This window comes from Xenopus laevis, chromosome 2L, assembly GCF_017654675.1.
Source record: "Xenopus laevis strain J_2021 chromosome 2L, Xenopus_laevis_v10.1, whole genome shotgun sequence".
Lineage (NCBI taxonomy): Eukaryota > Metazoa > Chordata > Amphibia > Anura > Pipidae > Xenopus > Xenopus laevis.
Genome location: NC_054373.1, coordinates 85,128,373 through 85,144,590, shown reverse-complemented (window position 1 = coordinate 85,144,590; position 16,218 = coordinate 85,128,373). Strand labels below are relative to the sequence as shown.

The 16,218-nt window shown below is 38.9% G+C and overlaps 1 protein-coding gene across 1 annotated transcript; it reads right to left on the bottom strand.

Moving 5' to 3' along the window:
• Window positions 1-1,637: 1,637 nt before the first annotated feature.
• znf706l.L (zinc finger protein 706 like L homeolog) lies at window positions 1,638-13,265 on the bottom strand. The gene is given in 4 exon segments (NM_001171732.1): window positions 1,638-3,098; window positions 10,891-10,998; window positions 12,411-12,543; window positions 13,199-13,265. Coding segments are annotated over 2 exon segments (228 nt in total). The 5' UTR covers window position 12,543; window positions 13,199-13,265; the 3' UTR covers window positions 1,638-3,098; window positions 10,891-10,902.
• Between the last annotated feature and the right edge of the window lie 2,953 nt (window positions 13,266-16,218).

Here is a 16,218-nt window from a genome sequence, read left to right as displayed (position 1 = left end):
TAAAGGGGACATTTTTCCCCAGGCCCACTCGGATAGGCCATTGACCATTTCATCTGAACACTTTTACTTTCCCCCACAAATAGCAAACCCCTTGCTTTGGCTGAAAAACTTCTACTGCATTCATTTTATATTTTGTTTTCTTTACTCTTTATTTTTCATAATGTAACAATCTTTTAGAGCAAACATATACTGCATTTTATTTTTTAAATTAAAATATGACGAGCTGTTGCCTTGCACAGGTAAAACTGGTGGGGTGCTGTGTAGCCTAAGGGGCAGTTGAAATAAAGCTAAATGGCACCGTTTAACTAGCAGATAAAAGATAAGCTCTGTAGAACACCATTAGGGCAATGATACACAATGTTTGTCACCCACATTTTGAAGTGGCTACAAAACTCCAGAAAATACCTGTGACATTGCAGTTATTTGTCAATGGCAAGGAATTCCTCTTGTGTCTGTATGAAGGACTGGGCTTTTTGGTTTCCTTTCCTGCCACAGAACATTTTATTAGGCTGTTGTGTATAGGGATCAACAGACTCCTTTGGCTAATGCCAAAAGGGGCTGATTCTCAGACTGCATAAAAATGCAGGTGTCCACCTTCTTCCTTGCGTGCACATGGACCCACTGTATCGGTCTGGGTTCAGGCACGTGCTGTGGATTGTTGAGCTGAAATGCTTAAAGTGATACTGACACTACAAATTTTCTTTTCAAAATATTAATCTGCATTAAAAGTTACTTATTGGTCATACTGATCGTTTTTTGCTGATAATTCTGCTTTTGTAGGTAATTGTCACTTGAAGTTCCTAAATTGGACTGTCCCTTCTTAACCGGTCAGTTAGAGTTTCTAATGGTAACAGACTACTGCTGCACAAATATGGCAGCCCCCTCATACAGGAACAGGGTAGTAAAAAAAGGTAATTTAAAAGCATCAGGCAAATACTTTTATGGCAAAATTATAAATAGCATTCAAAGACAATGTTATGATGGATAATAAAAAAAGGTTATTTTTTGATGTCAGTATCTCTTTAAGTATACATGTCAAAATCTGTTGGGTGTCCCGGAACCTGAATGACATAGAGCAAGTATATAGGCTAATTCACTTAAGCTCCATGTGGCATTAGGCTTAGACTTGCATTTCACAGTTTAGTTATGGGTATGTTCTAAATGTACAGTAAGCCTCTGTAAAATAGAATTTAACCTGGAAATTCCACATGCTCCCTTCAGGACCATGCTGAGCAATTTGCACTTGATGATGCCATGAAACTGTGCCACTTCCAGACATGTACATATCTGTAAGCAAGATACCAACAATCACAGTCAAGAAGACTGGCAGCAGTTGAAGGAGCCCAGGTGTAAGGCCTAACCCATAAACCATATGACCTTCCAAGGGACAACAATCTTACAAGTGGATTCTTGTAACATGACAAGGAAAATAAACATGATGACAACTACCTGAGGTACAGACTAAAGGAGGTACCTACCTTTATAGCAAAGGGACACATTTGTGGGTAGTGACTGCCTATGGTTAATGCTGCCTGAAGGGACAAGACTTTGCTGTGGGTTAAAACTAAATAAAATAAAGACACTTATTTGCACTATAGAAAGCATTATGTTTAGACCATAACATTATCACAAAAAAATACAATTCAAATTAAGCTTTTATTACAGAAAGGTTGTTTTGGCAGTTACACAAAATAACTTATTTATAACTGCATCTGTATCTGAAAGACTTTAAAATCTCTAACGGGGAGAACTGAGAAGTCAGCCCTTATGGCAGGAGCATGAAACAGACTGCTGGCTGAGATGTTCCCTAGCACAAGTTAAAAAGATTCATTATGTGATTAATATTGTATCAGGGAGGGTTATTTTTAGGTATATAAAACAGGTAGATGCCAGAGGTGACCTGACAAACCTAAATTTCAGTGACCCTTTCATTCCTGAAACTCTTGCAATAACTGTATGTAATTTCCAAAGTTATGCCACCGGGGACAGCAAAAGCACATTTGGCACAATTCCTTTTCTGTAACCCCCAGTTTTTTTTTCTGGTAGCCACATGTTCCAGTGGGCATACGGTGTACTGATGCTTTAGTGGTACAATCCCAGTTAAAACAGTTTCTGCAAAAGCATGATAAGGGCAATATAAAGTTCCAAAATGAGATACATATATAGTAGCATCATTTTTCACCACGAAGTCTGTAGGGTTAAACAACACAGCAATAAATGCATTAGAACTAGGAAAAAAATAAATGAACAAGGTTTGGTCATTAAATGGAATGAGACATTAAGTAGTCACTTTCATAATGGGTGAGGGGCAACTGTAACTCAAAAGCAATTGGGCCAGCGTGCACTTGGAACCATTCATTTGTCCATGTAAGAACGGCACTGTATGCATCTACTCCAAGTGATGCTTGCCATTTTGTCTAAAATGAAATACTGCATTGTATACACCTTGAGATAATTGGATATTCTTATAAATAAAATTGTAATGTCCTTTACTGTGGGGCTCCATGTTTGTGTTGGAGGAGCTGGCAGCAAGAAAAAACGAATGTGTTAGGAAATACCTGGCAGCTTGTTAATAAGGGCCACGGTCAGCCTGGAAATCTTTACCTTCCAAGATAAAGATGCAGCCACAAGGTGGGCAAGTCCAATAGAGAGAGCATGGGTTACAGAGCTTTGCACAAGATTTGGCTTTCTTTTAAGAGGTTTTACACTGGATGTTACTGTAGCCTCTGAACAGCTGCTTAAAGATTCAGATAGCTCCACTTTTACCCTAGTCAGAACATCACAATTTACTAATAAACTCATCAGACTGTTACAAAAATAGTTGTGGTATTTGTCCAAAACTCTGCTGCTCATCCGATAGTAAACCCCATGCACAAAAAACTAGTGGATAGAGGGAAAAAAAACCAAAAAAAAAAACCATGTAAGATTCTAAAATAGTACACATTAGTAGTTGCTGTGAAAACACAGTCCAGAATGTCACATCACTAGCTCCATTAGGACAGGTAAGGTGAGAAGGGGATAGTGGCAGCCAAAAATGGGAGACACTCTCAAAGATTCCAAGCCCACTTTATTCAGCACATTCATCAGCGAAGACACATCTGGAAGACAAAATTGGGGAACAAAAGAGTTGTTATCCTCTCACAGTGGTTTTAAATGCATCCAGTTTTTCTATAAATGTATATATTTGACTCTGCTGTGAAGCAGTTTGCTTTGCATTTCAACCTGATCACCAAATCAATCCAAAAATGTCTCAAAATCTGGCATTTAAACAATAGGTTACAGACTGGATCTTGGACTACAGTGGTTGGTCTGAATGCTGTTATACAGATAGTACCTATCTTCCCCCAAGGCCACAAGAACTCAGGTGGGTTCTGCATAAAAGTCACCCCCTTGTAGAAATAAATAATTTAAGGCAAATTATTGAACCATTACTAATTAATGAATGTTTAACACATTATAAAACAAAAAGAGTTTGGGTGCTATTAAAGGACAATTTACATAGGAAATGAAAGGATGTTTTAGTCTGTTAAAGGGGATCTCCACAAAAAATTTTTTTTTGCATAATGAGAGAAATATAATTCTAAGCAATTTATACATTACACATTAAAAAAAATCCAATGGTTTTACAACTGACTCCATGTAACAGAAATCAGAAGCTTTAAAAGCATGTGAAACCCTGCTTTATGTAAATAAACCATTTTTCATAATAATATACTTTAATGTACCATTTAATAGTTTTTATGTGCCACTAGGTAATCCTAAATAGAAAATTGCCATTTTAAGAAATAAGGGCCGCCTCTTGGGATCCTAGGGTTCATGGTGCACACAAATAAACTATACTTGTTAGGTCACATGAGCCAATTAACAGACAGAGTTCTGTCTTTTGCTTCCCACACTTCTTCCTGTTACAGTATTTCTGATCAGGTGATCTCTGAGACAGCACACGGATGATCACAAAATGGTGGCTCAAGGTCAGAGATGTAAAATGGCAATATTTACTTAAACACATATTCCAGTTTGGTAAGATTCTTTAACCCTTTAAGTGCCACAGAACGTAGAATCTACGTTCTGTGGATCAAAGGACCAAAGTGCCACAGATCGTAGATTCTACGTTCTGCAGCACTTCCGGGTTTGCGAGCGGAGGAGCGGCTGTTAGAGCCGCTCGCTCCGCTCCTTCACGATCCCCTGCCCCTAGACAACGAGCAGAGCAGGGGATCGTGTGGCCCCTGGGGCGCGATCGCCCAGGGGCCCCAAAGCAGCAGCAGGGACGCGTTTCCTATGCGTCCTGCTGCTGCCTGCGCTGCACTTCCGCCCAGCTCCGCCCCCACATGGCTGATGACCGTTGGAGCTGCAGATCTGCTGCGTGGAGCCCTCTCTCATCGATCTGAGGCATCTACCCCAGGTAAGTGTAACATTTGCACACACAAAAACACACAAACACACCAACACACACTTATTACAGTAATATACACTTACATTCACACTTACACACACTCACACATAGATTTTTGGGGATTGGGGGGGTCACACACACTCACAGCACCCATGTACACTTGCACACGCGCACACGCGCAAATAACATGCAATTTACCCGTTGTGCACACGCATATGTACATATATGGCTTTGTGGCTTCTTTTTTTTTTTTTCTTATCGCATCGTCTCTTTTTGGGCTAAAAAAAATGTTTTATTGCCGTTCCGAATAGCGTATTCGCTAACCGTACTGTGCAATAGCATTTGTATGTTATTTTGGTGGTTATATTGCAATTTTGGGTATTTGGTGCATTTTTAGCCATTTTATTGAATTTTTAGCCATTTTATTGCATTTTCGGCTCTGCATTTGTGTTGTTCACTTGTTTCTGTCCGTATAATCGATTTGGCCCAGCTAAAATATTCAAACGGTAATTCTGGTGGCCGATTACACTAGTGTGAAAAAAAAAGCATTGATTTTTGTGGTTTTATTAGTTTTTGGTGATTTATTTGCATTTCACACTGTTCTGTGTTATTTTGTTTTGCCTATGTAAATTTTATCTACTATATATCCATTTATGGGTCTCTGTGCGCCACATAGTTTGGTATATCTATGCATATTGGGCATCAAAGTGTTCAGTAGACCCCTGTCGTTCATATTTAGGATGTTTTATGCTGATACGTTACGAAATGTGGGGCACATAATGGGGTAAAATTCAAGCTTTGTGACGATTTTCAGAAATTTGATAAAAACCGTTATGTTCAGCATTGCTTTGCAGTTTGGCAGTTTTGCAGTAGAAACACTTATTTACCCATTTTGGATTCGTCAGAATGTGTACTTTCTGAAAATATATGGTTTTCTGGGGTCTCTGTACTGTTAGGGGGGTCTAATGTCGCATATTACACACACCAGGTGCTTATATTGCAGCAGCCAGCGCGTCAGCTGTGAAAATGTCTATACATATTGTCATTTGGGGGTCTCTGTGCGCCACATACTTTGGTATATCTATGCATATTGGGCATCAAAGTGTTCAGTAGACCCCTGGCGCTCATATTTAGGATGTTTTATGCTGATAAGCTACGAAATGTGGGGCATATAATGGGGTAAAATTCAAGCTTTGTGACGATTTTCAGAAATTTGATAAAAACCGTTATGTTCAGCATTGCTTTGCAGTTTGGCAGTTTGCAGTAGAAACACTTATTTACCCATATTGGATTCGTCAAAATGTGTACTTTCTGAAAATATATGGTTTTCTGGGGTCTCTGTACTGTTAGGTGGTCTAATGTCGCATAATACACACACACCGGGTGGTTATATTGCTGCAGCCAGCGTGTCAGCCGTGAAAATGTCTATACATATTGTCATTTGGGGGTCTCTGTGCGCCACATAGTTTGGTATATCTATGCATTTTGGGCATCAAAGTGTTCAGTAGACCCCTGGCGCTCATATTTAGGATGTTTTATGCTGATAAGTTACGAAATGTGGGGCATATAATGGGATAAAATTCAAGCTTTGTGACGATTTTCAGAAATTTGATAAAAACTGTTACGTTCAGCATTGCTTTGCAGTTTGACAGTTTGCAGTAGGAACACATATTTACCCATATTCGATTCGTCAGAATGTATACTTTCTGAAAATATATGGTTTTCTGGGGTCTCTGTACTGTTAGGGGGTCTAATGTCGCATATTACACACACCGGGTGCTTATATTGCAGCAGCCAGCGTGCGTCAGCCGTGAAAATGTATATACACTATTGTCATTTGGGGTCTCTGTGCGCCACATAGTTTGGTATATCTATGCATATTGGGCATCAAAGTGTTTAGTAGACCCCTGGCGTTCATATTCAGGATGATTTATGCTGATAAGTTACGAAATGTGGGGCATATAATGGGGTAAAATTCAAGCTTTGTGACGATTTTCAGAAATTTGATAAAAACCGTTACGTTCAGCATTGCTTTGCAGTTTGGCAGTTTGCAGTAGAAACGCTTTTTTACCCATATTGGATTCGTCAGAATGTGTACTTTCTGAAATATATGGTTTTCTGGGGTCTCTGTACTGTTAGGAGGTCTAATGTCGCATAATACACACACTGGGTGGTTATATTGCAGCAGCCAGCGCGTCAGCCGTGAAAATGTCTATACATATTGTCATTTGGGGGTCTCTGTGCCCCACATAGTTTGGTATATCTATGCACATTGGGCATCAAACTGTTTAGTAGACCCCTATGTTTATATTTAGGATGCTTTATGCTGGTAATGATACATGGACAATACGATGCTGGAAAGTTGAAGCTTTGAGGCAATTTTCAGAATATTTTACCAAAACCGCCAAATTTGGCAAAGCCTTGCGACTCAGTAGTTTGGGGCAGAAAGGCATGGGTACCCATTTTAGATTCTGTATAATGTGTACTTTCCAAAGATATATGGGTTTGGGGGGTAAACATATATTTCTGTGTTTTTACCCCACAAAAATGCAGTCAATGTGTTGATTTTTCATTAGCTGAAGTTACCCACAGGACTATTTGTATGCGCTAACTTCATTTTGGGGCCTCTAACTGCCATATACTTTGGTAAACCTATGCACAGTGGGCACCAAACTGTTTGGAGGACCCCTGGCAATCATATTTAGGGTGTTTTTTTTTGGTGCGTAACGATACATGGGTGATATGGTGCTGAGAAGATGAAGCTTTGAGGCAATTTTCAGATATTTCACCAAAACCGACAATTGTGGGAAAGCCTTGCGACTCAGTAGTTTGGAGCAGAAAGGCATGGGTACCCATTTTAGATTCTGTAGAATGTGTACTTTCCAAAAATATATGGGTTTGGGGGGTAAACATATATTTCTGTGTTTTTACCCCACAAAAATGCAGTCAATGTGTTGATTTTTCATTAGATGAAGTTACCCACAGGACTATTTGTATGCGCTAACTTCATTTTGAGGCCTCTAACTGCCAGATACTTTGGTAAACCTATGAACAATGGCCACCAAACTGTTTGGAGGAACCCTGGCAATCATATTTAGGGTGCTTTTTCTTGGTGCGTAACGATACATGGGTGATATGGGGCTGAGAAGTTGAAGCTTTGAGGCAATTTTCAGATATTTCACCAAAACCGACAATTGTGGGAAAGCCTTGCGACTCAGTAGTTTGGAGCAGAAAGGCATGGGTACCCATTTGAGATCCGGTAGAATGTGTACTTTCCAAAAATATATGGGTTTTGGGGGGTAAACATATATTTCTGTGTTTTTACCCCACAAAAATGCAGTCAATGTGTTGATTTTTCATTAGCTGAAGTTACCCACGGGACTGTTTGTATGCGCTAACTTCGTTTTGGGGCCTCTAAATGCCAGATACTTTGGTAAACTTATGAACAATGGCCACCAAAATGTTCAGAGGAACCCTGGCAATCATATTTAGGGTGCTTTTTCTTAGTACGTAATGATACATGGGTGATATGGTGCTGGGAAGTTGAAGCTTTGAGGCAATTTTCAGATATTTCACCAAAACCGACAATTGTGGGAAAGCCTTGCGACTCAGTAGTTTGGAGCAGAAAGGCATGGGTACCCATTTTAGATTCTGTAGAATGTGTTCTTTCCAAAAATATATGGGTTTGGGGGGTAAACATATATTTCTGTGTTTTTACCCCACTAAATTGCAGTCAATGTGTTGATTTCTCATTAGATGAAGTTACCCACAGGACTATTTGTATGCGCTAACTTCATTTTGAGGCCTCTAACTGCCAGATACTTTGGTAAACCTATGAACAATGGCTACCAAACTGTTTGGAGGAACCCTGGCAATCATATTTAGGGTGTTTTTTCTTGGTGCGTAACGATACATGGGTGATATGGTGCTGAGAAGTTGAAGCTTTGAGGCAATTTTCAGATATTTCACCAAAACCGACAATTGTGGGAAGGCCTTGCGACTCAGTAGTTTGGAGCAGAAAGGCATGGGTACCCATTTTAGATTCGGTAGAATGTGTACTTTCCAAAAATATATGGGTTTTGGGGGGTAAACATATATTTCTGTGTTTTTACCCCACAAAAATGCAGTCAATGTGTTGATTTTTCATTAGCTGAAGTTACTCACGGGACTGTTTGTATGCGCTAACTTCATTTTGGGGCCTCTAAATGCCAGATACTTTGGTAAACTTATGAACAATGGCCACCAAAATGTTCAGAGGAACCCTGGCAATCATATTTAGGGTGCTTTTTCTTAGTACGTAATGATACATGGGTGATATGGTGCTGGGAAGTTGAAGCTTTGAGGCAATTTTCAGATATTTCACCAAAACCGACAATTTTGGGAAAGCCTTGCGACTCAGTAGTTTGGAGCAGAAAGGCATGGGTACCCATTTTAGATTCTGTAGAATGTGTTCTTTCCAAAAATATATGGGTTTGGGGGGTAAACATATATTTCTGTGTTTTTACCCCACAAAAAATGCAGTCAATGTTTTGATTTCTCAGTAGCTGAAGTAAAGTCCTGAACAATTTGGATGCGCTAACTTCATATTTGTGTCTCTAAATGACAGATACTTTGGTAAACCTATGCATAATGGGTATCAAACTGTTCAGTGGACCCCTGGCAATCATATTTCAGGTGCTTTTTCTTGGTACGTAATATAGTTTGGGATATGCGGAGCAGCAAAATAAAACCTTTGAAATGATTTTTCAAAATTTTGAATTTTATTTTGAAAAACCGCTATGTTCAGACAAGCTTTTCTGTTTGGTAGTTGGGAGTAGAGAGACATAGTTACCCATTTTGTAATCGGCAGAATGTGTACTTTTCAAAAATGTATGGTTTTCTGGGGTAAACCTATGGTTTCAGGATTTTTTGCCTTGGAATCTAAAGCATGCCGTTTTCTGCCTTAGTGCTTTCAAAATTCAGTAATATACTGCCGGGAGTTTTTGCTGTACAGAAATCCTAAATCTCCCTAAAACTATACATATCTGGTATTGGCACTTTCGAGAGACATAAGGCTTTCCAAATACGTTGGATTTTTATCTGTAAAATGAAATATTTTTCTGGTATAAATTGATATACGATGAAAAATGGTAATTTTTCATTTTTTTTTGTTATTTAGCACTATAAATTTTTTTGCACAGGTGGAAATACATGAAAACTCAGGCAGATTTAGAAAGCTCAGTTTCTACCGAAAAAAACAATGTATAATTTTCCTAGGTAAACTATAGGTTTCCCCTCAGAAAATGCCCCTAAAGTGAGAGAGCACAAAATGCTTAAAAAACGGCTGGCATTTCGCGTAACCAAAATGTGAAATTCTGCTGGCACTTAAAGGGTTAATATGCCACTTAACTCTCTGTTGCTTAAGTATTGAATTTGGGGTTATAGTTTTCTTTAAATTGCAAAAGGGCTCAGAAGAGCACCCATGAGCAATTTTACATTAATAGATTGTTTTATTTTAGTTTTTATGATATTAGCAGTTTAATTTGTTAATATCATAAATAGAATAGGAACACCCCATCGTTCTTCCCTTCCAAATGGGCAGAGATCAGTAACTTATGCTTCTGGTGTTTGGTCTGGCTGGCTAGACAGAACAGTGGGTAATCCTGCTGCATACTCAGTTTTAGAATGGAAAATGAAAAGAAATAAAAACCCTAGTAAATTACAAAAGTGCACAGTGCTTTACAGTTAATTGTTTGGCTCCCCAGGAGTCGATTGAATACATAACCTTTGGTCATGTCCGGACTTTTTGGCAAGAGGTAACCACATATGGTGGGCAGATGGCTGGAAAACGTATCCAGATGCAAATTGACTGGGCCCTATTTAGATATATCACACAATATACACAGCTATCAAAACCTTTAAAAAAATAAGATGGGGAGACTAGCGACAGCAGCTAGAAAAACGGTACTACAACAATGGTTGGCCTCTGATCCACCACCTATATTACTAGTTAAACAAAAATTACACCATCTATTTCACATGGATTGGTGGGAAGCAATTATCAGAAAAGAACAAAACAATAAAATTCTTCTAATATCATTGGTGTGGGCTCCCTTTGTCTAGTGTATTACAGCTGTCGCTCTCAGTCTGTTAATTTAAAAGGCAGATTTTTGAGAGAGGGACAGCAAGGAATAACATTCTTATTTCAATAACAATAGATTGTATTAAGAAACATTCTTATTGTCATGTGGTAATGCTTACATTAAATTTCATATTTCCCCTTTAATATTACCTTTTTAGATGGTAGGTACTAAACGACACTTCTGGAATTATGATCTTAATTAATTAACTAATAACTGCTACATACCATGCAAGGAAAACCATATGCTGCAGCAGAGGGTTATTAAATTGTAACGGCTTTTGTTTCCTTTTTGAGGATGAAAAAAAGATTTCATGTGTTTAGAGGGGTGCCTCATCCTTGTTATTTAATGTCTTTGAATGGTGTATGAAGGACTTACCACCAGATTCCGTTATGCCTGCACATCTTCTAGCTCAGGGGGCATTGGAGACTTGGGGTGTTTACTTTCAAAGTGCTGCTTGAATGTTTTAGGATCCGGCATTTGTGTCTATAACATAATGGAAGAGATAAAAGGATCAAATCATTGTCTTTATTTTCAAGGATCACAGGATGCCACCTTTCTAAGAATTCTGGTCTGCCCTGTGTTGCCATCCGCAAGTGTAAGTGAAGTGATAGGGAAGTAAAAACATTTAGAAACACATCACACACACTCACAAATAAAGACAAATAGAACAGATTGCTGAAGGGTTTAGTGCATAGAAATCCCATTTCTGTTGGCAGTGATGAATTATGCTTCACTAGCTGGCAGTCTGACAGACTGGCCTCAGTTTAGTGAATAGCAGGTTAACGGTATGTACCTGAATGTGGAACGCCAACTGTAAACTGTGATTGAGGAAGAATAATGGTTTGGGCTAGGGTCTATCGTTCCAGTGAAAGCAAACTTTAAACTGCAAGTCAAACCGAAAATAAAAATGTGCCTGATAAAAGGAAACATAATTCTTAGTAACTTTACAATATGCAATTATTAAACATTCTCAGTGCTTTTAACGCTATTTGTAAAAACTATTACTGTTAAAAGCAGTACTTGCTTAACTCTTGGTTGTTACTTTTTGGACAATGATGCAAAAGTCTTAGTTCCCCATCAAAGACAGGTCTGTTAATCAGCTGGCATGTCTTACATTGTATCAACAGTCTGAGGAATCAAGGCAGAAAATATAAAGGAACAGACAAACACTGCTTTCAATAGCAATACGAATAACTTAAAAAAAACATAGAAAACTTGTAAGGAATGTATATTGCAAAGTTACTTAGAATTATGTTTTCTTGTAATAGAAAAATATATATATATATTTTATTGGGTTGACATTCCCTTTAAGACTACAGCATACAATCACATTATGCTTTCTTTGTGGCCGTTTGGGGAAGCTTTATTTCTGTGTGTATGTACAATATAGGCACTGTACAAAAAGCAAGGTCTGTACAGAACTGATTTGTAGGGCCTTCAAAGAGCAACGATTTCCTCTGAACTACACAACTGTGGAATAAATTGGAATACTAACTAGAAGTCAAGTATGATCTCCCATCATACGTGCCCAACCTCACTAATATTGTTGTGGTTTAATGGAAGGAAATACAAACAACATTTCCAAAATCTTGTGGACTTCCTTCCTAGAGGAGAAAAGGCTGTTACAGCACCAAAGAAAGGCCCAACTTTAATATTTGTGGAATTTTGGCCATAGTGTATTGTATTTTGCAAATTATTGAACCTGTCAAACATAGATGCCTGTACACATGAACTGGCCTTTTAAAAGTCATCCACGTACCCTTGGTAACAAATATAAAAGTATAATAATTAAAAACCCCACTACTTGTTAATAGAAGGGCTCATATAACTAACTAAAAATGTTACAGCTGCAGTTAGTACATTTAAAAAGATTAGACTTAATTAAGGATTCTCACCCTGCACACAGGGCAGGTGAATACCAGGGCAGCCTTAGCCGCAGCCTTCTGATCGTTGCCATGTTTTTTCTTTTCTGCTTGTTTCTTTGCATTCTTCTGCTGAGATTGAATCTTTTGCTGTCCACGGGCCATGCTGTTAAAAAAAGTGGAATAGTATTACATATAGATACTATGCACTTATACTGTAGCACACTAGTCACATGCACAGGAATTACACCAAAATTGGTATATTTTACAGTTACTTTCGATTTCCTTTAAAAAGTAGGATGGGAAAGCTTGAAGTGAAAGAGTGTCACAAGCCTCTATGTAATTGTATAGGACTGTAGCATTGCTTCTGAAACTGAGGCACTGCTTGACAAAGGGAAGCCCTAAAGTAGTAGATTGGGGTGGTGGTAGGGAGTCGTCAGGGAAAACAATTGACTGTTGTCCGGGAAAATCCCTAAATTACAACCGGGAGCAGTTGTGAGTATGTATGTGGGATATATCTAGAACTATATAACCTGGCTAAGAGCTCAGCTAATGTGGGCATCACTACATGATGGAAACAAGAAAGAGCGTAAAAACAACACAATTTCTTAAATATTCTACCGCCTACTAGATGTTTCTTGGTTACAAAACCGAATTATGTGGAAGATTACAAGTTATTCATTCCCGCAGTACAATTCACCCCACGCTTATTGGAACCCTTGAGGTCTTATGCATACAGCTTGCCAACATGAGAACTACTAGCCAGCACTCTATCTTTAACGGTCCTTGTTCCTCTCAAACCATCACAAAGAGCCACTCACATCGATCTTTAGGTCACCACTACCTCCTCCACCACCACCACCCAAACAGCGACTGTTGCTATATCTCTTCTTCCTTTTCACAGTCTCGACAGAGGAAGCTGGAGTTAAATTCGGGTTGTTCCGGTTAATTCCAGTTGTAGCGCACGCCACTTCCGCTGGAGCGCAGAACAAAGCGTTGCCTGGTAACGGAAAAACCATGGAGGTGGCTGGAGGACTAAATGTAGCTAGTGTTCTGTAAGAGAATGGTAGAAAAGCTTGAGAGACGGAGAGTCTAAAATAGTTTATTCAATCACTGTTAAGCTTCTTGTAGTCTTAGCTTTAGTGATGTAATAAATTGGAAGCTCTTAATCACCCAATTCCTACCGTTTTATGAAAGTCGTAGCACTTCTTTTGTATATACTGAGTCTGTATCATGATGTGCTATTGGTAATATACATGGAGAATAATCCAGACCTGTATAATCTGGAAAAGGCCAGAGGGTATGCCATAGAGCTGCACTATAGGCAGAGACTCGTTGAATTTGGGTAATTTAGGTATTTTTTTCCAGAAAAGGTGGCAACCTCATAATGAGGCCATAATAAATGAGCAATATCAACATTTATTGGTAAAACAGGACGACCTCTGGATATGCTGTGGGGTCCAGTATAAACTAGTTATGCCATTTATGCCAGTGGAAAGAGATTCAATTTCTGTTCTTAAGGCACTCCACTGTTACTTTGGCCATATATTTGGGAACATTTCTCATGATTCAATTTATTAGCAGACTTGTGGTGTGAGAGCCGGTCTGAAACTTGCAGGTTCACTCATGTTGCAGAGATGTCAACGCAGGAAATGGAGTCGCTGGGGGAACTTCTTTGAGCCACCAGAAAAAGTGGGTGTGATTTGATATAATCAAGTGGGGTGGGGTTTAACTGTGCCACCAGGTTCTACTCAGATCCCCAAAAAATCCTTTTCTCACAGCCAATATGTGCACTGCATATGCCCAATTACAACACAAAGGTGAAATTGTTAAAAAATTTAACTTTAAATTGTTAAAAATCAAGTAACTCCTGAGAAGTTTGGGAGAGTTGACATATCAGGTGTTGAGCAGGTTTGGGCCGGCAAAACATATCGTTAGCAGGCAGGTGGTGGGCCACCCTGCCCACGACATGAACATTGCTTGATTCCAGTGGTGATATCAGAGATGGGAGGGTCAGGCTCTGGTATGTTAGTAATGACAGCTCACAGGGATGGGGCAGGTTAGGGGTGCGGGTTGGCCTTTTGCTAACCCATGCATCACTATAGGAGATACACAGGTTCTCTTGCAGTATTTTCTTGCATTTTACACAACCAATTCCTCTATCTTTTTTTAACAATATAATAACTCCTACTGATTGAAAAGCCACCCACAACACTCTCCTTGGAACAAAGTATTAAATGACTAATCACTAAAGGATAAACATATACAAAATAAATTATGAAAACCAACTGAAGTTACTTAGAATAGACCTGTAGTCTAGGTCTTAGAATAAAATACCAAGACCTAGTTATAAAGCATGAACAGATCTTTTTTTTTTTTTTTACCTGTTCCTTCTCGCACAGTAATGAGCATAGTAAGTTATATACAGTAGACACAATGTGTATAAACAAACCCCTACATGGCAGGTTGTTGTTTCTCCTACTCAATGTAACTGAATGTGTCACAGTGAGACTTGAATTTTACTGTTGAGTGATGTTCTTAGATCTACCTGGGAGCTGTTATTTTGTGTTAGGGAGCTGCTATCTGGTTACCTTCCAATTGTTCTGTTATTGTTTTGTTAGACTGCTGGGGTGTCAAATAAGTGCTGTAATTGGCTATTGGTAGCCCCTATGTGAACTTGCAATCTACATGAGACTCTGTCTGCCAGTTCATCTGTTTTTTATGCTACTAAAGCTTGACTTCAAGGCAGGAATTAAAAAAAAATAAGCATCTGCTTTGAGCCCAGTGGGAGAAACAGCCAATGGGTTGGTGAGCAGTGGTTGGAGATTACTGCTGTACATGACACTAAAAGTTAACTCACAGCTGAAAAAGAAGAAGCTAACAAAGATCTTCCCATAATCTGATAGAAAGGTCCATCACTACCAAATTCTCCTTACCTTTAGACTACTGCATCCAGAACTTCCAGTACACATTTAGCATACCTCCCAACATTTTTGAAACAGGAAGAGGGACAAAAAGATTTGCTGCATGACCACACCCCATAATTACCATGTCCATTTTACAAAATTTGGCAAGTTATTTAAGTTTGAACACATTTCTTGGTTTTTATGTGTTATTACAGTTTTGCATGTGAATTGCCCTTTAAGTTGTGTAAATTCTTATCTGATCTCAAACGTTACAAAAGTATGTTAAGTATGTGTTCTGGGCTCTCTGCCAAGAGCCAATTAAGTTAGAAACTTTGTATCTTTTTCTGGCAGTTCAGTGCAGCAGATCAAAGAGAAATTTGGGACATAACAGTACATATCCAGGACTGCGGGTTGAGCTGTGAAAAGTAGGACTGTCACGCTCAAAACAGGATGGTTGAGAGGTATGCATTTAGCTCTCTTAGGCCCATACCTCCAAACATTTAAAAAAATGGAAAGAGGGACAAAAAGATCTTCGGAGCTCAGTGCAGCAAAATATTTGATTAAGCCAATTTTATGGCCACATTCCCTACATTTTTACAAAATTTGGCAGGTTATGAAAAGTTTGAACATATTTCTGGGAGTTTTAGGGCAATGTTTTGTGTGTTATAATGAAGGTGAATTGCCCTTAAGTGGCGAGACTTGCTTGTCTTAAATAGTTACAATTGTATCATTGATTATCTTAAATTGTTACAAATGTATGAAAGTGCAGGCGCTGAGAGTTCTGGGCTCTCTGCCAAGAGCCTCTTATTTAATTACATTTCAGAAACTTTGTTTCTTTTTCTGGCTGTTCAGTGCAGGAGATCAAAGAGAAAGGGGGGCTGCAGGCTGAGCTGTCCAAATCAGGACTGCCCCACGAAAAATGGGACAGTTGGGAG